Source organism: Mustela nivalis (assembly GCF_964662115.1).
Source record: "Mustela nivalis genome assembly, chromosome: 15".
NCBI classification, from domain to species: Eukaryota; Metazoa; Chordata; class Mammalia; order Carnivora; family Mustelidae; genus Mustela; species Mustela nivalis.
The window spans coordinates 44,164,503-44,182,748 of NC_139034.1; the positions used below are offsets into that span (position 1 = coordinate 44,164,503).

The window sequence follows — 18,246 nt, forward strand, 5'->3', positions numbered from 1 at the left end:
TAAGAGACTCTTAATCTCGGGAAACAAACAGTGTTGCTGGAGGGGAGGGTGTGGGAGGGATGGGGTGTCTGAATGGACATTGGAGAGGATATGTGTTATGGTGAGTGTTATGAACTGTGTAGGACTAATGAACAGCAGACCTATACCCATGAAACAAATAATGCATTATATGTTAATTAAAAAAAAAAAAAAAAACTAGCTTGGACAAAGTCTTCTGAGCTCAATCTTCCAGTGCCAAGACTATCATCAAGGAATCTCCAAAGACCCACATGTCAATATGGTAGATACTCGTTGGCTTCTCTGCCTCATGCACAGAACCCTTTCTCTATGTCAGCGGGGTGGCCCCAGCAGGCTTCGTTGTTCTCTGTGAGCCAGGCCTGACCACAGATGTGAGCAGAGCTCAACCCCCACACCCAACCAGAGCCAATCAGATCCTCACTCTACCAAAAATCTGGATTTGGGATTCGGAGATGAGAATGACAATCTGTTCTCGCATGGGTGGAGAGCATGTAGGTCTGGAACTGCAAGGCTCTGAGCTTGGCTGTGTAAAGATCACAGACACAGAAGCTGTGCTCTGTGGAGACACAACAATGGAACAAATGCCTAGTGAGAAGCAAAACGAGGCTGTGTGACCCCTGAAAAGAGAGAATGACAGAAGTTGCCAGCTATCAGTTCTTGGTTCCAAACCCTTGGGAAGATCAGCTACATTTACTATGCTTGATCCAAGAATATACCCCCCTGTGTCTTTACAACTGCCCTTTCCAATTTCAAACTAGATATTGTATAGGGGTCTGTTTCTTTAAGTCAAAAAAGGCTCTGACTGAGACAAAACTGAAGACCCTCAGTACCCAGAGACTGTAGCCCACCTCATCATAATCACCACCACTTCCTGAGCACTCTTCATAATTACCAACACACCCAACAATCCTATTAATTAACCATTATCCCCATCTTAGACATCAGAAAATGAAGTGTCAGAGAAGTGATTTGCCAGTGTGAAAAGTGATCAGGCTGGAAATGGACCCTTGGTCCCTGTGACTCCAAAACCCTCATTCCTCTTCCCTCCGTCCCCACTGCTACAATGGGACAGCTGCTGTTACCAAATCTAGGGAGGACTCACAGTGGAAATAAAGCAGTTTCTGAGGCAAAGAAATTTGAAAATGAAATGTTAACAAGAAAAACGAGCACAATTCCAACTGGGTGATTATTAAGTGTTAAAACACTGACCACAAAGTTATACCTTAAAAGTTCTGGTGAGTGAGTATAACAAGCCGGGGGGAGGAGGGGGCAGACTGTGATTTCTATAAACGAATAGGAATATGTTTGTTTGTTTTTAAGATTTTATTTATTTGGGAGAGAGAGAGCATGAGTACGGGAAGGGGAAGAGGAAGAAAGAGTGTGAGTGTGGGAAGAGGAAGAAGGAGAAGCAGACTCACCCCTGAGCAGGGAGCCCAAGTAGGGGCTCGATCCCAGGACCTCCCAGGATCATGACCTGAGCTGAAGTCAAATACTTAAACCACTGAGCCACCCAGGTGCCCCAGGAATATGTTTTGCTAGGGGTTTTCCCCATTTATGTCTTAAAGTTGCTCTCTTAAGGGTTTAATAGAGATGGAGTAAGTAGTTTTATTTCTAATTCGTAGAATTTAAACTGCAGTATATACCACAAGCCTTAGAAAACCATGCCCTCCCGATTCAGACTAAAATGTAAGTCACAAAAATATCCACATTCAAGAAAACACACACACACACACACACAAATCAAAAATTACAGGGCAACATCAATCAAAGAAAATTCAGTATTTTTAATTCTTGATGAAGTTTGAACTCTACAATAACTAAATTGCTGAAAACTTTTCTTGCATAATTTGATTACTTTTTGTTACTAGTGTCTACAATGGTTCCTCACTGCAAATGAGCCCAAATGATGAGTGCATATTACAAGGTTAACATCTGAAAAACAGAAAAAAGAGCACAATCCCAACCCTTACATCCAGTCCTAGTATTATGCATAAAATGTAGTTCATTTTACATTTCTTCTAGAAACATTACCCAAGCTGGTTATACAGTTAGCATCTAAGCTAAGCCAACACCACAGTAGGCCTGGCCCAAAAAGACCTACGATACATGTCAGCTGCCCTGAAGGAGTTGACAACCCAAAAGGCTCTAGAGAAAAAAATAAAGAGCCTGGATCACTTATTTTCTCTTTCTGGTGATTCCAAAACTAGTATCATAAAGTAACAGTCCTGCAAGGGCTACCCACACTGAAATACAAAGTTTCCTCATCTTAATGCTTTTCTTTGCACTTGTCATCCTGAGGTATCCAGAAAGATAAATCCTTGAATGGGATCAGACACAGAGCAGCCCAATACTGCACCAAATCTGCACCGTGACATATCATGGCACAGTGAATTTCCAACATATGGCATTCTATGTTCAAAACATTAGGTTTTGAACACACCAATTTCTGCAGTCAAGCTGCGAGCTCAAGCAACTTCAGCCTAATTGCCCTTGGCAATCTTCCAGTGATGCCAAAATCCGGCTCTTTCTAACAACATTAGCCCAAGTATATTTGCAAAGTACTTCTAAAAGTCCATGGTTCCATGTTGATAATTGCACTATTCAAGGACACCAACAAAATAGGTCAACAAGGATTATGGGGAAGTACTCAGCTGATAGCCACAGCCATGAGAAGGCACCCAATGATCCTAATAAACTAGGGCAAATTATTCAGGACTGCAGATCTCACAAGGGTGTGAAGATAATCCTCCCCTATTTCTTTTCTTTTTGAGATATCAATGACACTTAACATTGTGTAAGCTAACGGTGCCCAAAGTGTTGATTTCATACATTTATATATTACAGTGATTACCACCATCGCGTTAGCTGATACCTTTATCATATCACATAATTATCACTTATTTTTTGTAGTGAGAACATTTGAGTTCTGGTCTCTTAGCAATTTTGGAGTAGATGATACAGTATCGTTTAATCACTATGCTATGCACTGGAGATCTTAAACTTAGGTTTTAGTTGGAAGTTTGTAGCCTTTAACATCTCTCCAGTTCCCCCATCCTCCCCACCACCCTGGGCCTTGGTATCCATCATTCTACTCTGTCTGTACAAGTTTGGCTTTTTTAGATTCCACATTATAAGTGATATCATACAATATCTATCTTTCTCTGTCTGGCTTATCTCATTAAGCATAATGTCCAGGTCCATCCGTGTTGTTGCAAAGGACAGGATTTCCTTTTCTCATGACTGAAAAATATTCTATTGTGTGTGTATACATAGTGCATCTTTTCTTTGTTCATTCGTCTGTGGATAGACATTTAGATTGTTTCTATATCTAGGTTATTGTGAATAATGCTGCAATAGACATGGGAGTGCCATGTCTCTTCGAGATCCTGATTTAATTTCCTTTGGATATATATCCTGTGGGACTGCTGAATGATATGGTCGTTTTATTTACGATTTTTTGAGGAACCTCCACACGGGTTTCCACGGTGGCTGAACCAATTTACAGTGCCACCAACAGTACAAAGGGTTCCCCTTACATCCTCATCATCATGTGTTCTCTCTTGCCTTCTTGATGACAGCCCTTCTAACGGCTGTGATCCCACACCTGGTTCTGTCATTGCTGATGCTGTTTGGCTCATAAACCTATCGCTGATGGTGGCATCAGGGGCTATGAAAGTGCACCATTTTGGCCAGAATAAGATGTGCCTGTTCTCCAAAAGGGGTCAATCATCACATCACCATCAGGGAAGCTGACTTAGCGGAGAAGATGCTAAGGGGCAAGCAGAACAGAATATCTCATCACAGAAAGTCCTCCTGAAAAACACTAATCTAGGCAGTAGTAAAAGCTAAGGAAATAGATAAGCTCAGGCTGAAAGGAGGTATAAACTGGAAGAATATGACTGGAGACAGTACTTGGGAACACTAATTTAAAATGATGCAAAGAGGGGCACCTGGGTGGCTCAGTGGGTTAAAGCGTCTGCCTTCAGCTCACGTCATGGTCCCGGGGTCCTGGGATCGAGCCCACATCGGGCTCTCTGCTCTGCGGGGAGCCTGCTTCCTCCTCTCTCTCTGCCTGCCTCTCTGCCTACTTGTGGTCTCTCTCTGTCAAATAAATAAATAAAATGGTGCCAAGAAAGATGAGCAAAGATCAGAAGAAAAGTACACATCATGGCAAAGCTTTCAAGAAGCTAGAGGTTGGTGCTAATCCTGTGAAGTAAGTCAAGTAAGATGAAGTTTGAAAATCAGCCACCATGTTGGTAATAATGGATCTGCCCAAGCAATTTCAGTGGAATGAACAGAAGCAAAGGAAGGTTGAGGAACCAATGGGAGTTGGCTGAATCCCTCGTCAACAAGAACACTCTACCCTTCACCAGTGCCCTCATACTAGCAGCAACAGGCTAAGACCTATTTAAAACTTTGTGTCAACTCTCATTCTAACACGCTGAATCATCATATCCAATGTACCATATAGGTTCCCAACTTGGAGATGAAGAAACAAAGAAACACAGTAATTTTCCAAAGTCACACAGCTGTCAAATATAGAACCAGGATTTAAATCCAGGTTATTTCAGAACCTGAGTCCTTCAAGATGACTTAAAATGGACTCATTGGTAACACTTACCACTTGTTGGTTCACACCTCTCTTCATACCAGACTGAATGGGAGCCTCTTGAAGACAAGGACCAAATTGTATCTACCTGTGCTCTACATATTTACTGAATAAATTCACGTATTTACTGAATAAATAAAAAGAACTGACTAGAAGGGAAGGAAGCAGAGCATAGTATTCAGAGAGGGAGAAGGGTCAAGAGAAAGTCAGAGAGGGAGGTTGTTTGGTTTTGCTTCTGCTTTTTCTTTTATAATGGGAAGCACCGGAGCATTCTTAGAGATTGCAACCTATAAAGAGTGAAACACACCTAATGGAATGGGACTGAATCAAGAACAGGGGTGAAGGGCTTAACCTTGAACAGAAAAACAGACATTTCTTCTGTGGATACTAGAGGGGGAAAGGAGGAAGAGCTGCAGATAGGGAAGATTACAGGTGCAGACAGCAGGAAATTGAGCAAGTTCAAGCAAAACAGCCTTTATTTTCTATCCGAAGAAGGTGTCAAGGGGAGTGCTAAGAGTCAGGGGTAACCATCTCTAAGATCTTTTAAAGGAAAGCGGTGGAATGTTCCCATGTATATACAAGTGGGTATTTTACACATACACACAGAATATCATTAAAGGAAACAAAAGAAATTAATAGACGTCACTGCGGCCACCACTTGGGAACAAGCTGATTCGGTGGTCTGGGACGTAAGGAAGTCTCCGAGCGAGACTGTACTCTTCCACTGCTGGCCTTTTTAAGAGGCGCATACTGAAAGGGTCCGTAGACAAAAGGACAAGACTGATAAAAAGCGAAGGTCAAGCAAAGCTTTATTTCGCGCCAAGAATTGAGAATCAAACTGACCAGCCAGGGCCGTCTCTTGCAAAGAGGCGACCCCTCCCAGTCTCGCAGACTAACTTTTCTAGAGTAAAGGCCATGTGGTTGAGCCTGGCCACACACAGGTGGCCAATTGAATTACAATTCATCCTATAGTAGTTATTTGAACTAGCCTATTACTCTGGTCAGAATTGGCGCCCAAAGGGTAGGGCCCACATTCTTGAGTGGTTAGAGAGGTGCTTTCCTGATTGGATGTCTCCACCTGGCTTCGCTCATCCTTGGCAGGTAGGGAGGTAATATGTGCGCTTTTACTGATTGGACGTTTCCACCTGGCCGGACACGTCCTTGTATCTGGGCTTCGTTATCAGGGGCTGGTCAGTCATATTTTTCTGGTTTCCCAGACTTGTTCCCAAGTAAGCTTCTCGGGGTGGGGGTGGGGGGTCGGGTCAATCTAAGTTTGCTGCATCAACAACAAAATGGCTCGCTCCGGCTAAGTAGGACCTTACACATACATTACTTTTTCAATTTAAAAAACTACTCACAACAAAAAGCAATCAGGCCCATAGCAAAGGTAAAGAGAGTAATGCTAATGGTTTAGCATAAATGTTAATAGAAATAGAAAAGGTAACCAGAGAGGTGGTTCAAAGCCAGGGCTCTGGAGTTAGACCTGACTGCTGGTACCCATCACCCCCATGCCCAGCTGTGGCGGCTCAGAAAAGGCCCCAAACTCTCTCCTCACCTCAGTTCCATCCCATCCAAAACCAGGGTGATGAGAGTGCTTCCTTGAAAGCAGTGAATTAGGATTAAGTGATTAAGATAGCGCACAGCCCACTGGGAGAGCTGAATAAATGTAGCTATTGTGATGATGATGATTATCTCCAGCTTTGAGGACCCAGCCAATCAGCCGACCCACAGATAAAGAATGTAAGGAAATCAGCTCACAGAGCTGGGAGGTTTTCCACCTCCAGACAGCAGCCCACTTCAAGACCCAGGGAGCCTGTCAAGTTGCTGCAGTCTTGGCCATCAGCGCAAGTGGACAAGGAAACCAGAGATTGTACTAGTTATTTACCGTCTACCCTATGGCAGGCTTGAGGAGGTGAGGAATGCGAAGCCATCCTAGTTCAAAAGTGCTAGGGTTACTTTTGTGGAGTATGGGTATTGTGTGGAGCAGAAGTCGGCAGGAAACCGACAGGGAAAGAGAGGTCAAGGGGCCGGAGGGCTAGATGAAACAGAAAGGAGGGGTGTACGCCCAGGAGCCAAACCTCTTGGTGTGTTCCCCACTCCAGTTAAGGTCGGGTTCAGGGACACAATGCAGGGGTCTAACAGGAACACAGGGAGAAAGGGAGGTGGGAAGCTAAAAAGAATGGTCAAAATGCTGCCAGTAACTGAGATCCCATCACATCTCCTTCCAAATGATCAGCCCTAGAGAATTCAACATTTCAGGTGAGACTCCCCCCTACTCTTGTATCTGAGAAAGAATTAAAAGAGTAAAACTCACAATAGCTGTCACGTATTAACTGCTAAGCACTGTACCCAAGCTACTGAAGCATCCATTACCTCAATTTATCCTCCCAACAAGCTACAATGGCCGTGCTGTGGTTATCTATTCCATTTTACAGATAGGAAAACTGAGGCACAGAAGTTCATTGATTTGCCCAAGGATACACTGCCGTATTTGAATCCATCCTACACCCTCTTTACCACAGTAGAGCTTGAAAGCCACATAGCTGGCCCCTAGAAGAGCCTGAATGGGCAGGCTCAGTTCTCCAGTGACCCAGATATGTTTCTGGTAGCCTTTACATGTTCTTCCCCACCACCACTGAAATCTTTTATAAAAAGAAATAGACATTTAGGGTATATCAATAACGTTTAAATCTAAATTAATCATGAATAGATTAATGAACCAGGTGGTGTAAGGTTACAGGAGTAATTTTGCATAGATTTTCAATTAGCCAAGCGTTCACAGACCTACTGTAGTAAGCTCAAGCTTTGCAGAGAAAGTGACTTCCAAAAGCTCACAGACATGTGCATAACGTAACTGAAAACAGGTTCAAGATAACATATCAGTAACAGCAAAATAACACCTCCAGAAGAGAGGCTGAATAAGGGTTTGAGCATGGTTTTAATTGGAGACCATCACCTTTTATAAGGAAATCAAACTGTCACATTGAATTTCTGATTGCAGACTATGTGCATTCTGGTTCTCATGTTCATTTCTCAGATTGTCAGATTTTACATTAGAAATGAATCGTAATTGTCCTTACAAATTGCATTCTACCCAAGGATTTGATCAACACAACAGTTTAATAGTATAGTACAGTCTGTAATTAATGTCACCAATTTGTAAATCCTACTTAAAAGCTGAATGTTACAAAGTTACATTTCCTGATGCCCAAATAAACAACCCACCTCAGGAAAATACAACAATTACAGGATAAACTCCCCACATCCTGGGAAGATACTTTATAATAAAATAAGCCAAATAAATGCACTATTATAGATCTAATAATTAGACTAACCCATGTATCTCACTAAGAGTTTCAAGAAATTCTACATCATAACTCCAAAAGAAGCATGTACTTTTCTTTTTTAACTTCTAGAATAACCTAGAATTAATGATAATTTCCTTGGAGAGCTGAACAGGTAGTCAGCCATATTTAACCCATGAAGGTCCCTCATGAAATAAATAAAAAGTCCTGTAAATAGCCCCCACCTCAAAGAAGTGAAGAGCAGAGATTAAAAGGAAACTGATAGAGAAAACAGACATTTCAATAGCGTTTATAAAATTTCGTTTCTGACACTCACGGTGAGTACATGGTGTTCTACATTTCTTTTGTATGACCAAAGGAATATATATATATATATTTTAATTGCAAGGGAAATGTCTTCCCTCAATAAACTATTAAGAAGTAAACTGGGTTTGTTTGTTTGTTTGTTTTGTATTTTATTTATTCATTTGACAGACAGAGATCACAAGTAGGCAGAGAGGCAGGCAGAGAGAGAGGAAGAGAAGCAGGCTTCCTGCTGAACAGATCCCAGGATCCTTTTTTTTTTTTGGATCCTGAGATCATAACTTGAGCTGAAGGCGGAGGCTTTAACCCACTGAGCCACCCAGGCGCCCCAAGAAGAAGTAAACTGTTTTGAAGCACACTGTATACATCCTTCACAACTCAACACTTACTAGTCACTTTGAGCTCATTGCTAGATGAAGAACTAAAGGTACAAAACCTTTGCCAGTTTCCAGTACTCAACTAACTTCTTAAGTCACCTCTTGGAGTCCTCAAACTGAGTCTGCTGATCCCTTCTCGGGCTCTCCAGGTCCAGACGATTTTTTAAATATTGTATTTTTCCAAGATTATCTTAAACATTTGAAGGAAAATAAGCATCATCTGGACAATCTGAATGACCACTCTACACCATGGTCCTTCCATCAGAAGTGGGGCTTCTGGTGGCCACACTTGCGTGCGTGCGTGTGGGCATGTAGGCGTGTGTGTGTGTGTGTGTGTGTGTGTGCGCCTGTGTACACCACAACAGGGCACTAGAAGAAGGACAAACAACAGCAATCACACTACCTAGGTTTTCATGATCTCCTCTACTTAGGAAGAATTCCATTCCAAAATGTCGTCCATAATTCCAAAATGTCCCTATTCAAGGAACCAAATACTCAGAGCTATGGTAAGGTTAATTTCAAGAGAAAAATGAATATAGATGCTGGTGGTCTCAGCTCCGATTCTTTCTGCTCCTTTTCATCAATTTCATACAGTTGAGTAGAAAATATCTACATAAGGCTACATTTTTTTTAATCATAACCAGTGATTGTATCATAATCACTATTTCACCCGAAGCCTCAAGTTAAAATCTTGTGAAAAAGACAATAATGGTAGATGACCAATCTCTACCAATAGTGTAGGACTGAGTCTTTCGCTTTATCACTGTCCTCTGCTTCCTCAGCCTCTGGGTTTCCACTTCCATCCAAAAGTCAAGCTGACAAAAAGGAAAACAGCAAACCATACACATATCTTCCCACTATTAAGTTCAACAATGATGACTTAATTTCAGCAAAACATCATCATCAATCACATTAAATTAATGTTGTTATTCATTTGAATTTTATTGGTTTTATAGTTTTGTTTCGGGTTTTATGTGAAAATCTGTTGGAGTTTCATAGTTGTAAAAGAGCCATAAACATAAGGAGTCATATTTTTAACTTATATCTATACATATATAAGTAACATTATTTTTATTATCATTCAAGTCCACATTGGAGCATCACAAGGATTTTTTTCCTAAGTTTGAGGTTGTTGCCTTCGTGGGTTTCTTTTCTAAGTTTTATCTGCATGCAAGTGTCATAGTTTCATGATCCCCATTTTACGTATAAAAACATAATGCCTAGAAAGTTCAAGAACCTTGCTCTGACTATGCAGCCATCACAACCAGAAACCTGCATCAACCTGAATGTTACCCAGCACCCCAGGAAAAGAACTGAGAATGGCAGGACTCTGCTCCTGCCACACACAACGTGGGGAAAAATGCTGACCCTGTGAAAAGTTTCCAGTACAGGAAAGTAATTCAAATATACAGTGTAATATCCCCAAGGCCCTAAAACCTAGAAAACAGTGCACTACTACTACTACTACTACTACTACTATTGCTACTGATGACAGCAACAGCAATCCTATAAATGGCAAAGACTGACATCGGGATTACAATGAGCCAGGTACCATTCCAGGCCTATCACACAGTAGCTTCTCAACTTCCCAACAATCGCATCTTACACGTGAGGAAACAGAGGCCCAGAGAGAAGAAACTAGCCCCAACGAATGCATAACATAGCTATAGGATTCAAGCCATAACAGTGGCCCACGTCACCGCTCATAAATGCTATTCCCAATTCTACAAATAAAAAAAAAACTGTAAGAAGAGATGGCAGTGGGTCTTTTTAAAGAATACCATCTATGGCAAGCATTTCCAAAGAGTTCTCATTAATTAGCCAGTAACTGAAACATTCCAACACCAAAACTTAACTTATTGAAACTCTTAAATCCTCCCCTAAGTTAATAATGATTATTTGATTTGATATTTGAGAAGATTACTCCCAGCGATGAGGCACTTCAATGCCACCCTGCTGCTCTGGAGAGAAAAGTTACCTTTGTAGATCCTGTTCAAAGAAAGCTCGTGCTTTGATCCTTAATATCCCATGAAGTAAAAGGTTATGCTTAATCTATATTTTATAGATCTAAAAGTCAAATCAGTTTCTGGGAGAAACAAGCAGAGTGTGACGGTAAGCATATTCTGTAGCAGTCATTTCATTCCTGTTTGGAGGATACTATGTGCTGAGTTAAAGACAATTACATTAGTATAATACGTAGCAGTTTTTTCTTGGATTATTCTGCAAGCATAAACAAGTTATACACATGTTAATTTACATTCTATATAAAAAGCCAATTTTAAATCCAATTTATAAGGCAATAAATATATAAAGATTCTAGGACACAGCAATAAAGTTATGCCATAAAGTAGAGTTAATTCACGACAACAATAATAAAAGCATGACAAATTTTAGCATTCTACCAACTGCACAAAGGTGTTTCAGGTAACATCTGTTCAGAAGCAATTGCTACAAGACAGACTAGATGAGATGCAAGGTTTCATTGTGTAATAAATGTATGTCAGTTTGCTTGCTTCATAATTAAAGACATGAGTCTTTGAAAAAAGCAATTAAGCCTTACTCTAAATCTGAGACAATTATCCCTACTCCCACCCCTTTTTACCCCCCATGACACACACATGCGCAAAAGATACAGAGCGATCCAGAAGTAAAAGCCATATATCATCTATTTTCAGCAACTAAACATACTCCCAAAAGCCACTTGATATATTTTGTTTCTTTTGATAAGTCATATATTAACAAACAAACAACAATAACAAAAAACTTCTTTTCTCTTGTTCGGAAGGGTAAACGGTAGGGGAAGAAAAGTCTGAGCAATTCAGGCAATTCACTTAGAAGACTGACCTGAATAAAATAAATGATCTTACCTCTGAAGGCTTCCGTGTCAGATGGGTCAGGTGGATTTTGACATGAATGCCATTCAAGTGCCTAAAGCCTTCAAATAACAACACTGTCTCCAATTCTTGCCAATTTAACTCTAGGACCATTGAAAGCATCACGTTAGCTGAGGACTCAGTGAAGAAATAAACTCAAAAAGAGCACCCAGGGATGCCTTCGGCTCAGGTCATGATCTCAGGGTCCTGGGATCAAGCCCACATTGGGCTCTCTGCTCAGCAGGGAGCCTGCTTCCTCTACCCTCCCCCACCCCTCTCTGCCTGCCTCTCTGCCTACTTGTGATCTCTCTCTCTCTGTCAAATAAATAAATAAAATTAAAAAAAAAAAAAGAAAGAAAGAAAGAAAGAAAAAGCACCCAGAAATTACCTCCACCTTTGCTCTGCTTTCTAGCAACTACGAAAATGATGCAGCAGAACAAGATGAATTCAAGTTCTAGTTGCTATTCCAGAGGACTGAACTGTATGTATCTTCTATCCACCCCACCCCAATCACAAGGAGTCCAAAATAAAACCATACTACAACAAAGAGATTTAGATGAATTTGATGGTTCTCCTAAAACACTTCATATATAAACTGTTAAACCACACCTTTCAATGTGGTCCCCCTCAGAAGCATACCTGCTGTGGTCATTTCCTAGGGCTGCCAAGACAAATTACCAGACCAGATGGCTTAGAACAAAAATGTATTCTCTCAGTGCCGGAGGCCCAAAGTCAGAAATGAGTTGCACTGGGCTCAAGTGACTGTGTTCGCAGTAACACTCTCCCTCTGGAAGCTAGAGTGGAGACCAGTTCCTTCCCTCCTCCAGTTTCCAATGGCTGCCAACATTCTTTGACTTGGGGCTACATCACCAGTCTCTGCCTGAGAGTCCCATCACCTTCTCCTTTTCTGCAGTCAAATCTCCCTCTGCCTCCCTCTTACAAGGACACCTAGCGTGCATGTACAGCCGGGCCTGGTAATCCAGGATAATTTCCCCCATTTTAAAAGCCTTCACCGAAAGTGCTTTTTGGCAATAGAAAGGAACACTCACAGGTTTCAGGGACTAAAAGACATGACTATCTCTGGGGTGGGGCGGGGGGAGGTGCTCATTATTCAGCCAGCCATACCTGCCTCCAGATACACCAGAAACAACGGAAACAACATCCCGGTGAGCATGCGCTGATCTCTTCAAGTCTACTCTGATGTCACTTCCCCCAAGTTCCCAGTACAACAAACAGCTCTCCAACTTCCTACCTCTTCCCACCTTACAAACTGCCTGTGATCAGGAGGAAATCATTAATTCTGTATTCATTAAAGGTGCTAGTATTTGTAATGGCTCCTGAATGAGAACCGTAGTAAAGATTAAAATTCCCAACTGCATGGGAGATAATACAGGACAGTGGCTAAAAAACCCAGGCAGGGGCTTGTCTGGGTTCAAACCCCATCCCACCAACAGGCAGCTGTGTGACCTAAGGCAATTCAACCTCTGTCCTTTACTTTTCCCACCCAGCTAACAAGGCTAGTAATATCACACACCTCATAGGGTTGGTCTAGGGGGTAAAAGAGTAAGTGAGTGGACGCACCTAGAACAGAACTTGGTTCAATCATTAGGGTTAATTATTATCATTATTGATGTCCAAAATGGTAGACAGATATTACTGGACAGGTATTACTGGACAAGGTGAAAAATCACAACCCAAATTTAAAGTACTGTAATGACATAATTAAACAATAATTAACAAGCCGTTCGATGGAAACCATAAGATTAGATGCAAGATTTACACTAAAGTCTATGAGAAGTTTTAAAGGATATTCCTAATTATAAAGAAGAGCTGCTCTCCCAACAGGATCACCAAATGCACAGGCCTCCTCTCCAAAAATAGGCCCACAGCCTAGAGAGGGGAACTTCTCCAGAAGCCACACATCCTGCTCTCCGTCTGGATGGGAGGCCACCACTGCCCATGCTGTGTGCTTCTAAGAGCAGTGAAAGGTAAGAACAAAGTGCCCAGCATCACTGAGAGGCATTTCATGATGAAGAGGCAACTGTTTTATTCTATTCTAAAAGGGAAATAGGACTTCAGCTCAGGTACTGAGAGTGTGACCTAGGGCAGGACAAAGTTTAATGATCCTCCTGAATTCTATCTACGTTCTCAAAGCCTTCATCCAGACACCTGCCTTGATCCCTCACCCCCAGCCTCCAATAGTTGCATCCTGTCCCCCAGTATCTATCCCCAGCATCTCAATACTCACTGCTTCCAAAAAAAAAAAAAAAAAAAAAAAACCCACCTCACTGCTTACCATATTTTCCACTGAAGTCAAGTGGGCTGGTTCCCAAACAGCCCCAAAGTCAGTGATTTCCTGTGTAGCCAAACTAATATACATTTACAACAGACTAATTTCTACTCTTTACACAGATCTATGGGGAGAAATTCTATACCACAAACTTGTATACACAATTCAAAAGTAACCTGAGACGCAGGACTAGACCTACACTAGAAAACAAGGATGTGTCTGCTTTATCAAGGCTCAGAGTAAAGCAGGATTTCAGTGGGTACCAGAACTTATGCCTTCCTAATCTAAGACTGGGGCAAGGGACCAATTTCCCATTCAGTTCAACTGCCAGTTTGCAGCTTTATGGAGTATGTAAAACACCAAATACCTAAATTATCCCTATTCCTGTGACATCACCAACCTACCTTACAGCTACCCATGGCAAGTAGGTGACCTAATGACTCGGTGGCCCAATGAGATTCAGGCTAATGTGGCTCCATATGAAATCAAAAGAAGCCAAGAACCGACTTGACATCTGGCAGTAGAGCAAACAGAACTACAGAACAATCACATACAGAGGCATTGCTGAGATCGCACGAGGGAGCGACCATCTCCAACCTCAAAGTTAGAGTTACTAGGGTAAGACTGAGAGCAGTGCGGAACTAGGCTGACTCGGAAGAGCTGCTCAGAAGGGAGCCTTAAGACTGGCATACTGAGCCATAGGCCAGGAACAGAGTTAGGGTTAAGCATGGAACCTTGGGCTCTCTAAGAGTCTTACTCCTAAAACAGATGGTCCCAATCGGTGGCACTCCCAGAAAAGGACACCGGAGAAAAACATCCCCACTAAGGCCTATTGAAAGATAGGTTGAGGGGCGCCTGGGTGGCTCAGTCGGTTAAGTGTCTGCCTTCAGCTCAGGTCATGATCCCAGGGTCCTGGGATCGAGTCCCACACATCTGCCTCCCTGCTCAGTGGGGAGCCTGCTTCTCCTTCTCCCTCTGCCATTCCCCCCACTTGTGTTTTCTGGCTCTCTGTGTGTCAAATAAATGAATAAAATCTTAAAAAAAAAAAAAGAAAGAAAGATAGGTTGAGATAAAGCAATGAGCTCCTAAAGATCTATAAGCACAGGAGGAGAGAGAATAAGCCACCACGAGTGCAAGTCAACACAGACAGTCCAAAAATTACACACACCAGAACTATCAAAGAAAGAATAAAGAGAGTCACATAGGAAATACCTAAAAAAAAAAAAAAAAAGATAAGAAACAACAAATTATCAGGAATGACCATGCAGATCTGAAAAAGAAACAAATAGAACCTACAGAAATAAAAAATGTCATTGACCATTGAACAACACAAGGTTTCGGGGCACTGATGGATTTCCATGCAGTCAAAATTCATGTGTAACTTTTGACTCTCCAAAAACTTACTACCAATAGCTTACTACTGACCGGAAGCCTTACTGATAACATAATCAACTAACATATTTTGCATGTTATATGTACTATATACTCTATTCTTAGAACAAACTAAGGAAAGAAAATGCTATTAAGAAAACCATAAGAAAAAATAACTTTACAGTACTGAACTGTAAGAAATCCATGCATAACTAGACCTGTGTATTTCAAACCCATGTTGTTCAAGAGTCAACTGTAATTGCTAAACTTAAATATTCCAAACAAGTTAAATAGCAGATTAAACATTGCTGATGAGAGAATTAGTGAAATGGAAAATACAGCTAAAGAAACTACCATGTCAGCAAGAATCTAAATTAGTTTCAGGGATTATCAATAGTCAAAATTACCCCTAAATTAATTATGAAGCCGTGATTCAAATCAGACTCCTATCCAAAAACAAACATGGTGGGGGGTGTGGGGGCTCCTGGGTGGCATGGTCAGTTAAGGGACCCAGTCTCAGTTTCCACGCAGGTTGTGATCTCAGGGTGGTGAGAGGAAGCCTGGTGGTAAGCTCTGCAATCAACACAGAGTCTGTCTGGGACCCCCTCCCTCTGCCTCTCCCCATGCACATGCATGCTCTCTCTCAAATAAATAAATAAATCTTAAAATAAATAAAAAATAAAAGAAGACACTGTTTTAGATATGTTTATTAACTTTAAAGCTTCAAAGTATTGCCTTTGGAGTTCATTTCATCTTTACAATAACCCTTTTAACGTACTTAGGAAATGAAAAACAGACTAGAATCCAAATCACCTGATACATCCTAAAATGAAACTAAACCTAAATACTAGCTTAGGTTCTGTTTCCATGACGTCCTTGATGGGGGAGTCACAGAAAATCACATCCCATGCATTCTGGAGCATAGGAGTGAGAAACAAAATAGAATGACATCACTAACACAGAGAGTAGACTCTAAAAGGAAGAAAAACCATTGCCCCAGGATTCTTTTCCTACTGGCTAGAATCCTGCACTACCAGTTTAACTCAATCCCATTTATTCTTCAACTCTGCTAAAATAACAATAACAACATAGTTGATGCTCCTGCAAAACTTCACATGGCCTATGGCCACCTTGATACTTACTTTAGCAAAATTAATCCATGGTGTCCGTCATTTTCAGCATTCTGATACATATCACAGCTCTGCTCCCAGTTTTATTCAACCATCATTTTTAACTGTATACTTAGCAACTTACTCCTCCTCCACAAATCTCTATTCCCTTAATATGTGTATCCTGACTTAAGTTCCTAATGAGTGTTTATTTGTTCACAGAAGGCGCATGAAGTACTGTATAATTTTACCAATAACTTAAAAAGTTTTCCGTACTCCTAAGTAAAACGGACGGGTCCAAATATTAAATTTTTAATTGTTAGATTCACCCTAGAGCTATCAACCTTCAGTGATTTATCTGCACACACATATGCAAAACAATCATCATTGCATTGCATCACTAGATGACACCAACAAAAAGATTCGCAAGCCGCTCATCATGACATCTCCCTTGGGTGCCAAAGTGAGTAAGAGAAGCAACCAGAATAGCGAATTTCAAATACTTAGACTTCTTTCCAATCTAAGCGAGACATTCCTTAGCAGTGACTACATAGCCCGCCATGTTATTGTAACGAATTTTTTTGTACTTGGAAAATTACATCTGCCTTAAAAAGTTCTTCGTGGGTTAAAATATTAAGCTGGGGGTGGGGGGGGGGGGATTCTTATCACCTAAAAGTTCACTTTGCTATGCCTCCTAGAGGGGTGGGGAGAATTTCAACTTAAAAAATGCAATGTCCACCTAGGTGACGTCAATATATTAACTTCTGAACAGCTTTTCAGCCAGAACAAACGTGGGGCAACACAGTGGACCAAGTGGGTTTGTCAGTGGATCCAAACAGAACTGGACCCTGTCGTTGTAAATCTATTCCGAGACTGGCAGCCCTAGAAACCTAGAACAAAACTTACCCCCCCCCCCCAGGCCCCGTGGATCCACCCACGGCTGTCAAGCCAGTCAGAGGGTAACGAAACTGAAGGATCCCAGGACGGGAGCCACTGCCCCTCCGCAAGGCAGCAGCTGCCCCACCATAGCGCCAGGCGACACTTACGAACTTGGGGCGTTTCTCTCCAGGCTCCTCGGCCGCGCCGGGCGGAGGGTGCTGGGGGTCCTTCCTGCGCGGCATCTTGCTTTCCCGGCAGCTCCGGAGCGAAGCAGAGCCTGGGTAGGGGGCCCCGGCGGCGGAGCCCTGCTTCGGGTGGTGCAGCCGCGGCCGGTGCCGATCCATCCTTCCCCGCAGCTCTGGGGGACGGAAAGAAGACGGCCGCAGTGAGACCCGCGAGACGGGAGCTCAGAAATCCGCGGCGGACTGGCGTTCCCGGTTCCGCCGCCCGCCCCTCCGGTCCAACTCAGCCCAACCGCTGCTGCCGAGGTCACCGCCAACACATCCGAAAACTCCCGCCACCCCGGACCGCTCCGGACCCGCCAATCCCGCGCGGCTTTGTCGATGACACTCCCGGGACCCGCCTTTTCCGGGCAGCGCGAAACGTGATTGGCTGTGCGGCCCGTTCGTTTCGCCGTTCAACCCCTTTGGCGGTCCAGGCCGCTCGTCTTAAGGGCACCGCAAGGATCAGGTCGGAAGAGCGTGAGAACCTACCAGAAGTCACTAGTGCTAGTGTGGGATGATTTGGAATTGGGAGAACGGTTCCTGCCAACCTGGAAGGCAGGCGACACCCTCTGAACCACTATTTGAGCAGCGCTGGAATATGAAATCGTCTGCTAACCCTGCCTTGCCCCACTCCGGAAGCCCTGGTGCCATGGCCACCGGGAAAAGTAGTTCTAGGATCTGTATTTACTTGGAAGTGTGCTAGGAAGGTGAGAACAATAGCAACCATGACGCTCCAAAAGGATGCTTTTTGGACGTACTGAACGCCTGCTGAGTGCCTAAGTGCTGAGAGCCCGCTGTGGGGTGGCAGAGAGGGCCACCAAAAATCAGAAGGGGCTCGGCCACGTCCTTAAGGACAGTATGTGGTTCACAAATCTTTACACGAATAAC

General features: G+C 42.6%; 1 protein-coding gene across 1 annotated transcript in view; it reads right to left on the reverse strand.

Annotated features, from left to right (window-relative positions):
* Nucleotides 1-17,668, reverse strand: part of DIAPH3 (diaphanous related formin 3) — a 497,180-nt gene extending 479,512 nt beyond the window's left edge. The window contains exon 1 of the mRNA XM_082700281.1: nucleotides 17,302-17,668. Within this exon, the coding sequence (XP_082556407.1) occupies nucleotides 17,302-17,478 (177 nt within the window). The 5' untranslated portion in view covers nucleotides 17,479-17,668. The remainder of the gene's footprint in view (nucleotides 1-17,301) is intronic.
* Nucleotides 17,669-18,246: the final 578 nt, after the last annotated feature.